Source organism: Anabrus simplex, chromosome 2 (genome assembly GCF_040414725.1).
Source record: "Anabrus simplex isolate iqAnaSimp1 chromosome 2, ASM4041472v1, whole genome shotgun sequence".
Classification (NCBI taxonomy): Eukaryota; Metazoa; Arthropoda; class Insecta; order Orthoptera; family Tettigoniidae; genus Anabrus; species Anabrus simplex.
The window spans coordinates 88465967-88481356 of record NC_090266.1 but is presented as its reverse complement, the minus strand read 5'-3'; the positions used below and the strand labels follow the sequence as shown (position 1 = coordinate 88481356).

Genomic DNA, 15390 nt, shown 5'->3' with positions numbered 1-15390 from the left:
ACAATGTGGAGGCCGGACAGGTTTTACCCCGGGTACTCCGGTTTTCCCTGTCATTTTTTTTTGCTAGTTGCTTTACGTCGCACCGACACAGATAGGTCTTATGGCGACGATGGGACATGAAAGGCCTAGGAATGGGAAGGAAGTGGGCGTGGCCTTAATTAAGGTGCAGCCCCAGCATTTGCCTGGTGTAAAAATGCGAAACCACGGAAAACCATCTTCAGGACTGCCGACAGTGGGGTTCGAACCCACTATCTCCCGGATGCGAGCTCACAGCTGCGCGATCCTAACCGCACGGTCAACTCGCCCGGTCTGTCATCTTTCATTCCAGCAATACTCTCCAATATAATTTCATCTGTCAGTCATGAATGATTGACCGAGCTCGATAGCTGTAGTCGCTTAAGTGCGGCCAGTATCCAGTATTCGAGAGATAGTAGATTCGAACCCCACTGTCGGCAGCCCTGAAAATGGTTTTCCGTTGTTTCCCATTTTCACACCAGGCAAATGCTGGGGCTGTACCTTAATTAAGGCCACGGCCGCTTCCTTCCCACTCCTAGCCCTTTCCTGTCCCATCGTCGCAATAAGACCTATCTGTGTCGGTGCGATGTAAAGCAAGTAGCATGAATGATTGCTTCTGCAGCCGGCACAGTTCCTATCCTCGCCGCTAGAGGGGCTTCAATTCATTCAATTCCTGACCTGGTCAAATGACTGGAAATATGCTGTGGATGTTAATTTTCATCGTTAATATGGTAGCTAGAACTCTTTAGTCTTTAAATAGGCTACGTGATTCGTTTTAAAATAAATTGGGTGGTTTTTGAAATTAAACAAAGTAAACACCCTTGAAATAAAATACAAACCTCATAGCATCGATTATTTAAATACATGACAAGAAGTTGAACACTTGTAGTGTGAGAGGTGATTATTATATATATTTACAATTTTCTTTACGTCACGCCGATACAGTTAGGAAACTGTCCTCAGGGCTGCCGACAGTGGGGCTCGAATCCACTACCTCTTGAATGCAAGCTGGTAGCTGCATGAACCAAACGGCGCGTCCACTTGCTCGTTAGAGCTGAAATAAATGAGTATGAAAATGACAAGCGCCTGCAAGAGGAAGACGTACTTCGTTAGAGGATATACACTGCTATCTCACGTAAGATGGAGTTATTTTGCATGTCCGTCAATCTACAGACATATTTGACCATCTTCAAGTACCACCGGTCTGAGCTGAGCTCGAACCCTCCAATTTGGACTCTGAAGTCCAGCTCTATTCCGCCTGAGCCATTCAACCGTGCCAGTCTCCTACACCATAAGATTGAAAAATTGCCTTTGAGCGGGAAACTTTTGTGCGATCCGCTAGGCACGTTAAAGTGGAACTTGGAATCTATAGAGGGCGGATTCAAGTTTCCTTGCTGGTACATTATTTGATATCAATATTATTTGTACACCAAAAAAAAAAAAACATTCATATTATGACTAAATATGATATATTGCGTTACAAAGTTGCTGTAATTCTCTATTCGAAAATATCGAGACATTGAAGTCCGGCTCTCTTTTGACATGGTTAATAACATTGTATTTTGTTGACTTTCTTTTGTGATATTGTGCTGAATACTTTTGTTAATTTTCTTGGAAAAGCTAAATTAAACTTTGATTGCTTTTTAACTTTATGACAAATTCTATTGATTTCTTTCAATTCCAGCCTAATATATGGGATGTTTTCTTTTGTTGTAGATGTGGCTGCAGGTGAGCTGAGAGGCGACCCGACATGGCGGCCACGGACGGGCAGATCGTGGTGGCCGCTGCTCGGTGGGCCGATGAAGGCCATTATCTGCGTGAATTCATCACCAAGAACAAACTACCTGCCGTGGTGAAGATCATCAAGGGCCAATATGGCGGTCTAGGAGTACCAACTCTCCCTAGCCCTGGCTTGCAGTCAACGGCACTCCTGGTATCTGCCGGTCGCCGCCACAAGATTGTTGCTCAAGCTGTGAAGCTGAAGGAAGGACGCCGCATTGTGGGTGTCGGTCCACGTTTGGCCATTCCCGACACCTACCCTGGTTACTTCGAGCTGCTCAGCGAAGAAGGCCGAGCGGTGCGCTGCATTGAGAGCGTCGCGGAGCTAGCGCGCCGGCGACTTGAAGGGGGCTGTTTGGTGCGCGAGCCACTCAGGGCCATCGTAGCGCGGTGCGACGAGGATGGTGGAGTCACCGCAGACGGGGCACGCACCGTGGCGGCAGGCGAGACGCTGATACCGGCGGGTGAGGTGCAGCTGGGTGGTGCTAAAGGCCGATACTTGCGGTGCACAGATTCTCGAGGGGACACCGTACTGCTGGGCCTGGAACAACGTGGCCGCTTCAGTGCTTTGGCTCGTGAGGATAACATCAGTGGCGTGCACACTGCCCGAAATCTACTTAGCAAACGTATGCCAATCACAGTTCGCTTGGTGCACGGAGCGCCCCCACGAGGACTGAAGAGCCCTAGCCACTTCGTGCCTGAACTACGCTTGTTATCCACGTTCGAGGAAGAGCACGTGTTTGCTCTACCACTACAGAAGGAAGCAGGAGCCGTAGTTGCCCTACCGCTCGCAGCGCCTCTCAAGCTACAGAAGACTCGCAATGACGAGCAACTCCGTTCAATGCGGGAGTTTCAACGGCTCGTCGAGAAATGCAGCAAACTAGTGTCTGACGTGGCAGATCGTGTACACGTCCTCGACGGCAAGCTGGGAGACTCGAAAGCCCTGCGGGCAATGGCTGGGAACCATCATCACAGCTCTGGTGTGAAGGCGGGATACTTCTTGCGAAGAAGCGCCTCGTCGGACTCAGCCAATCATGGACATCATGGCCATACCCATCGCGATGAAAATCGCGTGCCGGTATCGCACATCGACGACTACGACGAGATTGACCAGATTTACGACTACGTTCGTGGCTTTGCACCTCTGCCCAAAAATATTCGCTCTCCGTTCGCCGACACTCAACCACTGACTCCCGAGCCTGCCAGTTCCTCGCCGCCTTTGTCTCCAAATTCCACTCCAGGACATGTTGCACTTCTTCCTCCGACTGCAGACGACGACGATAAACCGGAACCACCACCCATAGAGACTATTCCTACCAAGAAGCTACAACAGCAAGCAGCAGGTAAAGCAGAGAAACGTAGCAGACGTGTAGCGGCCTCGTGTACCAAGGAGCCGATCCCTGTTTGCAAGGAAAAACCAGGAAAGGCCAACACTGGCCTCTCTAAACTCTACATCAAGAATGGCAACACGCAACGAGGCCGGCTCTTTCGACAAAAGAGTGCATCGCCAATCAAAGAATCCCCACCCCCGCCTCCTGCAGGCCAAGTAGTCAGCCCAGGGAGCGCACCGAAGAGTGGTTCCCCGCTCTTCAACCTTCGTTACAAGTCGCTCACAAATCTGCAGCAAGCCATGGAACTCGACGGCACACTTGATTCAAGTCATTCAGGAGGACGAACATCCGGTGATTCGGGGGCCGGCGCAAAGCTTCCCGAGAAACGGTCGCGTCGTCTCAGTCGGCCGCGTTCACTGACCAACTTGGTGTGGGAAATTCGAACGGGACCAATACCACCTCCTCCGGAGACTGATATGAAGTACAAGCCTCCAAAATTAGAGCCCGGCGTTCATCGTAAGACTTCTACACACAAACTCACTATAAGCGGACAGAAGCGCATAGGCACACTGTACCTGTGATCCACCTCAGGTAAGAAAATAATCCGGAACTGTTCTTCATACCATGCAATTCTATGTTGGATGAGCTTATGTGTTTAATTCTCTCTGTGTTGTCTTGCAGTTCTCTTGATACGCAGTGAGTAAGAACAGTGTAAGTGATAAGAGATAGTGTAAGGAGATATAGCTCAGCATTTAACGCCACTATTTTGTTGAACGTTCATTATGTTGGTAAGGCCATCCTTTGACATATGATTGAAGAACTAATTGTGAATATTTTGAACTTGCCTTCATTGAAACTATTTTACATTACATAAAAAAACACAGAATTACCTGGACTATGTTGACTGTGTTTGATTATTTTAAGGTCGTTCTATTTATTTTGGTGTAAATACTTGACATAATTGAGAATTAAATGCTACGTGTTGACCATTTGCGATCATAATGTGTTTTGTACTTGCTAGTATGTATGGCTACTCCATTTGATGTAAATATTGTGATAGAATAAGAAGTAAAGTAAATACTACGTATTGATCATTATCGATTATCTTTTTTTTATTACTAGGTTGTGTGACTAATCCACTTAGTTTTTAAAAATTACACAGTTCTAGTGGCATAAAGAATACAAAGTATAGCACATTATTCCAGTTGCTAACAAATGCATGGATTGAATAAGAGGTAGAACACGTGAATAGCTGCACATCATCTACCGAAAGCCTATAAAAATTATATTATACTTAGAATGAAAATCTACCGAGCTGCAGTCGCTTAAGTGCGGCCAATATCCAGTATTCGGGAGATAGTAGGTTCGAACCCCACTGTTGGCAGCCCTGAAGATGGTTTTCCGTGGTTTCCCATTTTCACACCAGGCAAATGCTGGGGCTGTACCTTAATTAAGGCCACGACCGCTTCCTTCCCCTTCCTAGCCCTTCCCTGTCCCATCGTCGCCATAAGACCTATCTGCGTCGGTGCGACGTAAAGCAACTAGCAAGGGAAAAAAATGAAAATCTAACAAAATGGAAAGATTTCGTGGCTAGATACTGTCCAATCCGCTTAGTATGTCCGGGCCACGTAACACAACGTACGATCTTCCTGTCTATTCTTGTTCTGGATTCGAGTTAGAAAAAAATACAAATTCCTGTGGAACTCGCGCATAACTGCAATATACCTATTTCTGAAAATAAAGATGTCTGGTTGGTTGTTACCGAGTCCTGCTATTCTACTGAAACTCTAATCTTCTCTCATTCTGAACTTTTAATTTATATTATTTTTCCTTCGCCCATACACCGTACGAATCCTGATTGGATTAATCTGACAGTAATTCCCCTAATATTGTGTAAAATGTAATATTTTACCCTTGCTAGTTGTTTGCCAGAACCATGGTGTACGAGTAACGTCTCTTTCTCTTACCTTAGAGGACTCAAATTCGACTCCCGACTCATCCAACAGTATTTATCCCGATTTACGAGTTTAACGGCGTTCACTCACACTCCATTAGAATAATCGAGAATATAAGGTCGAATCCTACTTTTGGTAATGGTATACATGGTTTTCCGTATATTCCAACTTTTGACTCCTGGCAATTGCCGGGATGATACCTGGTAAGTAAGCTACAGATATATAAGCATTAGAACTGACAACTCATCATAACAGGTTATCTAACTGACCTCTCACAGATTGGTTGTTGTTCAAGATGTCTCAAGACTCTTATATGTAGCACAGAAAAAAGAACTTTCTTTTCTTTCGTCTACATTTGCCATTCTTTTTTTTTTTTTTTTTTTTTTTGCTAGGGGCTTTACGTCGCACCGACACAGATAGGTCTTATGGCGACGATGGAGAGGAAAGGCCTAGGAGTTGGAAGGAAGCGGCCGTGGCCTTAATTAAGGTACAGCCCCAGCATTTGCCTGGTGTGAAAATGGGAAACCACGGAAAACCATCTTCAGGGCTGCCGATAGTGGGATTCGAACCTACTATCTCCCGGATGCAAGCTCACAGCCGCGCGCCTCTACGAGCACGGCCAACTCGCCCGGTTTTGCCATTCTTAATGCCTGGACTGTTACTTTAAAATGGACACTCCAGTGTCTCTTACTATCTTCAGCAACAGACGGGTCAAAAACCATGGTAATGTGATTATTATTATTATTATTATTATTATTATTATTATTATTATTATTATTATTATTATTATTATTATTATTATTATTATCATCATCATCAAAGCCACCTCCGAATAGGCCATAAAGGAGATGCGTGTTATCGTTAAATCATTAAATAATTAAAAACTGGGTCTCACCATCGTCGCCTTTGTCTCCGCTTACACTGTTCATTATTCTCCTAGTTAATCTCTTCTCCTCACTTCATATCACCCCACCACCGAAGTTCGTTTGTGTGTACATCGAGTTTATTCCTTACTTGGCCGTTATCTCCTCATTCCGTGTACCCTATGGCCACTGTTCCCATTAGTTTGTACCAGCAATCATTCTCGCTACTTTAATGTCTGCTACATCTGACGTATGAGTAAGATATCTTTAGCCCACCCAGCTTTCTATCCCTTACAGAAGAGTTAGTCTGAATACAGATCAGTGTAAAGATAGAGTGGCTCAGACGGTTGAGGCGCTGGTCTTATTATCCCAACTTGGCAGGTCGATCCTGGCTCAGTTCGGTGGTATTTGAAGGTGCTCAAATACGTCAGATTCGTGTAGGTAGATTTACTGGCACGTAAAGGAACTCCTGCGGGAATAACTTCCGGCACCTCGGCCTCTCCGAAACCCGTATAAGTAGTTAGTTGGACGTAAAGCAAATAATAGTATTAATTGTATAGGCTTTTGGGCTTATGCCGTGTTTTAAGAAGCCTTTCTCGCGGACAGTCGAGATTTTCTTCTGATGACGCAGAGCACAGTTCTCTGCGAAACGTAAAGAATTTCACCTTACGGGCCGTGAAATCATCAATGGCAACAATATTATTAATTATTATGAAATGTAGTTTCGTCCGCGAGCTGACTTCCTTCTTACAGCATACCGTTGATTGCAAAACTGCAAGCTCATTGCATTACCTTTGCTGCACCTTGATTCAATTTCATTTAATTTGCTGCCATCCCGAGAGAATACACGTACTAAATAGGCCTACACGAAATGATCTACCTGTTCCAGTTTTGTTTTCCCTACATGACATTCAATTCTCTTATTATCTTCCTTGCTTACATCACTTTAGTTTGGGGAATGCTAATTTTTACATCATATCCACTGCACCTACTTTCAAGTTCCAAGATATTAGATTGCAAGCTTTCCGCGCAGTATGCCATGAAGACCAAGTCGTCGACATAGGCCATACTGCTTACGACATTTTCATCTCACTGAATCCCTCCCTGCCACTTTATACCTTTCAGTAAATTATCCATGTAAACTATGAACCACAAAGGTGAAAGATTACAGTTTTGTCTAATCCCTGTAGGGAGCTTGAGCCAAGAACTCATTCTACCTTCAATTCTCACTGCAGCCCAATTGTCAACTTAAATGCCTTCGATTGCTTGTAAAAATCTACACTTAATCCCTTAGTATGGCTTACATTTTTCTCTTGGTACTCAGTCATATGCCTTCCCTATATCTACGAACCATAATATATATACAGTGCTCTCATTTTACGGGGAAACATCGCAGCACTCCGCCGCCGGCAGACTTCCTCGAAGTGTTGGAAGTCAGGTGTACACAATATCCTAGCAGTTAGGTGCTTCTGATAATTGTACGGAATGGTGTGTGTAACTCTTTCTTATATATTATCATGTATATGACTTATCTATTAAGTAATCGATTGGCAAATTAAGTACAAGTTGAACAGCGAATTTATTTGGTAGAATGTTACGTGAAAAACGATGACTCTAGAAGATGCGTTCGGAGATTTGCTCGTAAAATCCTGACTCTAACTTTCCTACAAAATCTTACGTTTCGAAGTTGATGAAATGGTAGCGTGCAACAGGTTCAGTGTTTAATATACAAAGAAAGCGGAATACACCTGCTCCTGCGGTGGACTGATGCGGGATTTCCCCGTAAAATGACATCACTGTATTTAAGATTCGTAGATCTAGAGAAGGCATATGACTGAGTACCAAGAGAAAGAATGTAAGCCATACTGAGATATTAAGGTTAGAGTTTTACAAGCATTGTATAACTGTCTATTCTTTTCGTACCATTTTTTCATTTTCTTTGCGCGTATTGAAAAAATTGGTCCTGACAGCCCCTCTGTGGTCGGAAACCTCACTGGTTTTCGTCCAACTTACTCTCAACCATCGATCGCACCTTCCCCTCCAAAATGCCAAAAACCACCTTGCCTGTTATAAGAATTGCTCAAATATTTCCCCCCTGTAACACTAACTGATTCAATATAATCAGACCTATTTTGTTACGCAGTTCTCATTTAGAAAGCTCTAGTACAACAATTATCCAATCAGATCAACTTAAAATAATACTCGTCTCAGGAAGTGTGACATATTAACTTCGCATAAACTTGCAACCAGGATTTCTCAAACTGGTGGATTATGTAACCTTATTTAAGGCCTCCGTTTTGTAGATGCACCTTGGTAATCTACTCGTGCTACGAGACACCGGAGGAGGTTAATAAAGAAGAGGACAGTTGATCGTCTTCTTCTAGGACTTGGGCCGATGACCTTCGATGTTAGGCCCCTTAAAACAACAAGCATCATCATCACAACTTCTAGGACTTAGAGACAAACAGATGACAGTTACCTATACGAGATGCGTAATAATTATTTCCAACTATGTCCGACTCGTTGGCTGAACGGTCAGCGTACTGGCCTTCGGTTCAGAGGGTCCCGGGTTCGATTCCCGGCTGGGCCGGGGATTTTAACCTTAATTGGTTAATTCCAATGGCACGGGGGCTGGGTGTATGTGTTGTCTTCATCATCATTTTCATCCTCATCACGACGCGCAGGTCGCCTACGGGAGTCAAATAGAAAGACCTGCACCTGGCGAGTCGAACCCCTCCTGGGATATCCCGGCACTAAAAGCCATACGACATTTCATTTCATTTCCAACTATATCTGACAATGATTGATTTTTACAGGATTTTACTTCCTCAAGGTTGACGACATTCATCTAACGAATGCAAACCACGTACCGGTTCCCGTTTAGTGCATTAATTCCTTGCCTTCCATTGTTTCTTCAGCAAGTCTAAACGTGAACAGAAGTACAGTCTGAGGGCAGAGAACTGACAAGTAGCCTACTTGCCCGGAAACTAAACATTCTTTCCTCAAGTATCAGCTCCTCCTTCGCATTGCATCGACATTAAGGAAACACCTCTCAGCACATTGCAGAGATCACAGTTGCAACCGAGATGCAGCTTATTATGGGGCTCTTCCCCTACTTAGAAGAACGAGAGGAGTTACAGCGCAACATCTTCAACCATTTAAAATATGAAAGTAGTATAACAACAGATGTATGCGTTAAATTATTAAGGTAGTCTAGTAATATGTTTAACACATGTTTACTTTACAGTATAAACCATTCAAACCCATGTCGCTACAGCCTTGAAAGGCCTAGGCCTACCAAGCGACTGCTGCTCAGCCTGAAGATCTCCAGATTACGAAGTGACACGTGGTCAACTTGACGAATACTCTCGGCGTTTATTCTTAGCTTTCTAGACCGGAGCTTCTATCTCACCGTCAGATTGCTCCTCAGTTGTAATCACTTAGGCCCACTGGACTTCGAACAGCCCTCAGATCCAAGTAAAAATCCCTTATATGTTCGGAATGTAACCAGGGCCCTCCGGATAAGAGGCGCGCTCTCTACCTCTTGGCCGTGGGGACAGCAATACTGTAAAATTCAACGATGATATCAAGAAAACCTCCAAACAAGAATTTAAAACAGGATTTGACATTGTGGAAACACATTTTGCTTAGATCAAATTTTCTTCATATTTTCTCTTTGTGGTGCATTCATAAACCGGCTTCGGCGGTGGTGTCATGTGAGGCGAATGGAGGAGTATAGGTTACCTAGGAAAATAAAGAAGTAGAGTGAGAACGAGGCAAGGATGGTTAGAGTCAGATTTTAACGATTTAAATAATAATAATAATAATAATAATAATAATAATAATAATAATAATAATAATAATAATAATAATAATAATAATAATGTCATATGGTGTTTACGTCCCTCTAACTACTTTTGACCGTTTGCGGAGAGTCCGAGGTGCCAGGATTTTTCCCACTGGAGTTCTTTTATCTGCCAGTAAATCTCTCGACACGAGGCTGATGTATTTGAGCACCTTCAAAATACCACCGGACTGAGCCAGGATCGAACCTCCCAAGTTGAAGTGTGCAACTGAACGGGGTCACAGAGCCAATTGAAAATAGAGGAATATGGAGGTGCTTAGTTAGTTCACAGAGGCTTGCAGACTGAACGCTGACGTGCATAACCATTTATAATGAAGATATATGTATGTATGTATGTATGTATGTATGTATGTATGTATGTATGTATTATTTTTGCTAGTGTTCAAACGCCGCAGTAAGATGGGCTTTATTGGCGACGATGTGTTTGGAAAGGGTAACGGTTGGAAGGGAAGCAATCCTCGCCTTAATTAAGGTACAGTCCGAGTATTTGCCAGGTGTGAAAATGGGAAACCACGAAAAAACATTCTCAGGTGTGGCGCCGCCCATCACTCGATTCTCTTCACATGGATAGCGCCAATTGTACACAATTGACTCATTCGATTTAAAGATGATATTTTAAACTAAATGTACGAGATAAGGGCTAAACCACTTAATAATAATAATAATAATAATAATAATAACAATAATTATAATAATAATAATAATAATAATAATAATAATAATAATAATAATAATAATAATAATAATGTTATAAGTCTGGCTAACCGAGGCGTATTCGGTTCGTCCAGAAGGATGTGAGCTCGAGTCCTGACCAGGAGGTCGAGAAATTTAGGAAAGCTTTTTTTTTTTTTTTTTTTGCTATTTGCTTTATGTCTTATGGCGACGATGGGACAGGAAAGGTCTAGGAATGGAAAGGAAGCGGCCGTGGCCTTAATTAAGGTACAGCCCCCAGCATTTGCTTGGTGTGAAAATGGGAAACCACGGAAAACCATCTTCAGGGCTGCCGACAGTGGGGTTCGAACTCACTATCTCCCAGATGCGAGCTCACAGCTACGCGCCCCTAACCGAACTGCCAACTCGCCCGGTAATTTAGGAATGAGACTTCCACTTGTAGAGAGGCACATGACCCTGCAGTTCACCCAGCCTACAGCTGAAATTAATACTCTAATAGCAGCAAGTTAATTCCTGGGGGCAAATTTGGATGGGCATAGTACTAACCACTGAAATGAAATGGCGTATGGCTTTTAGTGCCGGGAGTGTCCGAGGACAAATTCGGCTCGCCAGGTGCAGGTCTTTTGAATTGATTCCCGTAGGCGACCTGCGCGTCGTGATGAGGATGAAGTGATGACGAAGACGACACGTACACCCAGCCCCCGCGCCAGCGAAATTAACCAATTATGGTTAAAATACCCGACCCTGCCGGGAATCGAACCCGGGACCCCTGTGACCAAAGGCCAGCAGGCTAACCATTTAGCCATGGAGCCAGACACTAACAGCTGTATCCCAACTTAGTGCCGAGGTTAAGGTTCCAGAGGTATGAAGCTAAACGTGGCCACGGACCTGGTTACAAATGGAGGATTGTGGGGGCGTTTAGTTAATTCAGAGAGGAATGCAGACTGAACGCTGAAAGACCAGTCTATAATGAAAAGTATTTTAAAAGAATAATGTTATTGTTTTACTTTTTAAGCGTTTTTGGAGATGCTGAGGTGCCGGAATTTCGTCCCACAGAAATTCCTTAATGTGCCATTAAATCTACCGTTCAAATGCTACCGGACTGAGCGGGAAACGAATCCGCCAACTTGGGCTCAGAGTCACTGAACCCGGCAGTTTTAATATTATAGTGATTTGTTCTTGTCTTTCTGCAGACCACAAATCCATTAATACGCTCTTCGTCAAAATCATAATTGGCATTATCACACAAAGGAAAGAGGAATGCAAACTAAAACAGTTACGGACAAGTCAATTTAAGTTGCCGCATCTAGAGATGCACACGGCCGTATGCCCTCGGGTACTGCAGGCTCAAGAAACAATGGCCAGCAATTTATGTGTAAAGTAGGAACCGGTATAGGAGGTGCAGTGCTGCCACCTACACGTATGATTTTAAAACTTCCAGCTCCCGGCCAGCTGATTGAAAAAATGATATTGATAATTTATTTGATTTTCTTGTTGTTCCTTCATATAAATGGCCTGAAATGTCCGTAGCGATTTAGCCTGTTGTGTCGATCCCCGAGTTTTGCCATGGCCAATGTTTCGCCATCCTCCAAGTTGGGGTTTTTAAGGCTGGTTTTGTCTCCGACCTAGAGAGGTTTACTGGCCATCCTGAAAGTGAAAAATGCCAAGATGCTGGGCTTTCTATAAAACTGTATTGTATGTAGGCCTATAACTCTTTGGGGATCCAGCCATCCTTCGCGCTGTCACATACATACATACATACATACATACATACATACATACATACATACATACATACATACATACATACATACATACATACATACATACATACATACCCTTGCACGGTCATATGGGTGCAGTAGCTCTGAGCTTGCATCCGGGAGATAGTGCGTTCGAATCCCACTGCCGGCAGCCCTGAAGATGGTTTCCCGTGGTTTCCCATTTTCACATCAGGCAAATGCTGGAGCTGTACCTTAATTAAGGCCACGGCCGCTTCCTTCCAACTCCTATTTTTTTCCTATCCCATCGTCGCTGTAAGACCTACCTGTGTCGGTGCGACGTAAAGCCACTAGCAAAAAAAAAAAAAAAAAAAAGGATGAAACACACAACTTCAGGAGTATTCGTATTTGCTGATTATGTACATTTCACAGCATCTTCGTTAAGGTTTTGGTAGCACTGAAATTCACGCTTCGGTGTGATCTAACCAGTGATGGGAAGGATACAGTAAAATAGTAATTCGGCTGAATAAAAGTATTTTACTTTATTACAATTACAAATTACTTTTTCAACAAATAATGTATAAAAATATAATTACTATAATTTACAGAACGTTTGTCATAGGGAAATCTCTCATTTCTTTCGTATTTGGTCGTAATAATGCACACATTTGCAAGGAAAAGATGATAGGGACTAGGCCTTCATTTTTTCTGTTTTTGCTTTTTGCTTAGAAACATTAAATTGCAGTCATCACTGGATGAGACTTAAACAGTATACCTTGGAACATTCGAAATCATGTTTTCTCATCATTTTTAATTTCGTTAATGACTTCTAGCGTTTCAAGTAATTTGCTATTTACATTGCAAATAAATTAATTGGTTCTTAATATTCTCATCGCTGCGCCTAGATGTCTTTGGCGGAAAGTACATCTTTGCATTTACTGAAAAGACGCCCTTCAGGGGCACTTGAAGAAATGGCGACTTGCTTTAAGTCATGCTGACACAGGTAGGTTTTGTGGCGACGATGGGACAGGAAAGGGATAGGAGTTGGAGAGAAGCGGCCGTGGCTTTAATATACAGCCCCGCCATTTGTCTGGTATGAAAATGGAAAATCACGGAAAACCGTCTTCAGGGCTGCCGACAGTGGGGTTCGAGCCCACTATCTCCCGAATGCAACTTCACAGCTTCACGCCCTTAACCGGATGGTCAACTCACTCGGTACTTAAAGAAATACTTGTGTTTAATTGTAAGACCATCACTGGTATGTTGTTATACGCGTGATGTTTTTGGAAGTACTGGAAAGGTAAGAAAGCATCTCATCCAGAACTGGTGAAGCTACTGGTTCTGCTGTATTAGAACTAAGAAAGTTATCTTCAGCGTCATGTATTCTTTCCCCGTTTCTGCTTCTGTACAATGTGAACCTCTTACTAGAATATAATTATTACCCTTTTATTTCAAGGAATAAATTACAAATAAAAACATTTTGTAAAAAGTAACGATTACAAGTAAAAAATGGCCAAGAATGTGCTTCCCAACTCTGGATGTAACACACGACTAACGCGCAAATTTTTTGATAACTGTTCCAAAATTCCTGACTGATATTGACTCCATGAGGTACTGAGCTTAGCAGTCATCTACATCTGGTGCTCAGGCCGTATAATATCCGTCGATCCAATAGCTACAATGAAACTTTCACTTAGCAAATATTAATTTTTATCAACGGAAGTGAGTGTGGGTTCTGCAGGTCGAAGTCTCCTCCTGCTATCAGTTAACCATTTGCTTTATGCAACCATTGTCTAATTATGCATAAATACCAACAATAAAGTTATGACCTAATCATAACAAAAGCCGACTAACTTTCTCTGAGTTCGTGAAGAAGAGATTAACCTCGCCATCCCGTTCTCTAGTCAAGTTTCATGGAGTATTTACTCGCACGGAATGGAGTGTCGTATTTCGTGGTCATCAGTAATGTTTGTATGATCATTGATTGATGATTGATGATTGTTGTTTAAAGGGGCCTAACATCTAGGTCATCGGCCCCTAATGGTACGAAATGAGACGAAATGGAATGACATATTAAAAGTCTAAAATTCTCCACAGACCAGAATTTAAAAATGTGACAACGAAGAATGAATGGATGGACATGAATTTAAAAACAATCAGTGGTTGCGACCCGCAATGTCTCACATGCACATAAACAGACGTGACAATATCGTATTACTGACCAAGGGACTACTGCTATAGCATAACACGGAATCGATTATGCGTGCAGTCAAAAGGGGGTCCTAAATCGAAGTTATCGGCCCCTCATGACGGTACTGATCGCTATCAAAATAGAACCATGGTAGCTGTCCTGTTACGGTACTAATCAAAAGTAGCAGAGACTTGCGGCATTCCACACATTATTGTACTACTCAGAGCTTATGAAATTCGACATTTAATACAGACCTATGTTTTCCCACTTTGCGGCGCCATTTACAGGCAACGCAAACCTATGGTGTTCATCACAGAAGAGTACTAACCACAGGGACCTCTCCCTATCCCGTGGTGTTCCTCATATAGTGGGTACTAATCATAGGCAAGGCAGAGCCATGGTAGCTATCATCCCATGGTCCTGCTCATATGGTGGTACTAATCACAGGTACTGCAAAAGCCGACCGCGCGGTGCTCCTGTGTGCTACTAATCACAAACCAATTTCGTACCTAATGTAGTGGTACTACGCACAAGTAAAAGCAACCCTTGGTGTTCCCCGCGTGATGGCACGAATCAAAAGCAGTTTCATGGTTCCAATTTAAACATCCCTTGGTCGCCCCTTTTAGTCGCCTCTCACGACAGGCAGGGGATACCGTGGGTGTATTATTCGTCTGCCTCCCCCACCCACAGGGGGTGTGTGTTTGGTCCGCGAGAGGTATTTTATTTCCCTCAAGTCCGCCGGCAAGCCGGTTAGGACCCCCCTATCCGCCACCTGGGATGCGCCACGTGGGAGTATCACCTCTCTCCCTGCTACGCCTGCGTAGCAGGTTCGTGGTGTATGATCATTTAATCCCTAGTTCATTCATTTTACCTTTAATGTCAGTGATTTGAAAACACGATTGCTTCCTTAGTAGCCAGCTGCGTGAAGTAATGATCACGAAAGGACTGAGAAGCTACACCATTCACAGATCCGAGGATCTATTCCGGCGTTGACAACG

The 15390-nt window shown here is 43.4% G+C and overlaps 1 protein-coding gene across 2 annotated transcripts in view; it reads left to right on the top strand.

The window, feature by feature from the left end:
- The window catches only part of sano (serrano), a 453943-nt gene that overhangs the window by 325032 nt on the left and 113521 nt on the right, over positions 1 to 15390 (top strand). For both annotated transcript variants that reach the window (XM_067140178.2, XM_067140179.2), the window contains one exon: positions 1732 to 3716. In XM_067140178.2, coding sequence (XP_066996279.1) covers positions 1766 to 3706 — 1941 coding nt within the window. In that variant the 5' untranslated portion in view covers positions 1732 to 1765 and the 3' untranslated portion in view covers positions 3707 to 3716. The remainder of the gene's footprint in view (positions 1 to 1731; positions 3717 to 15390) is intronic.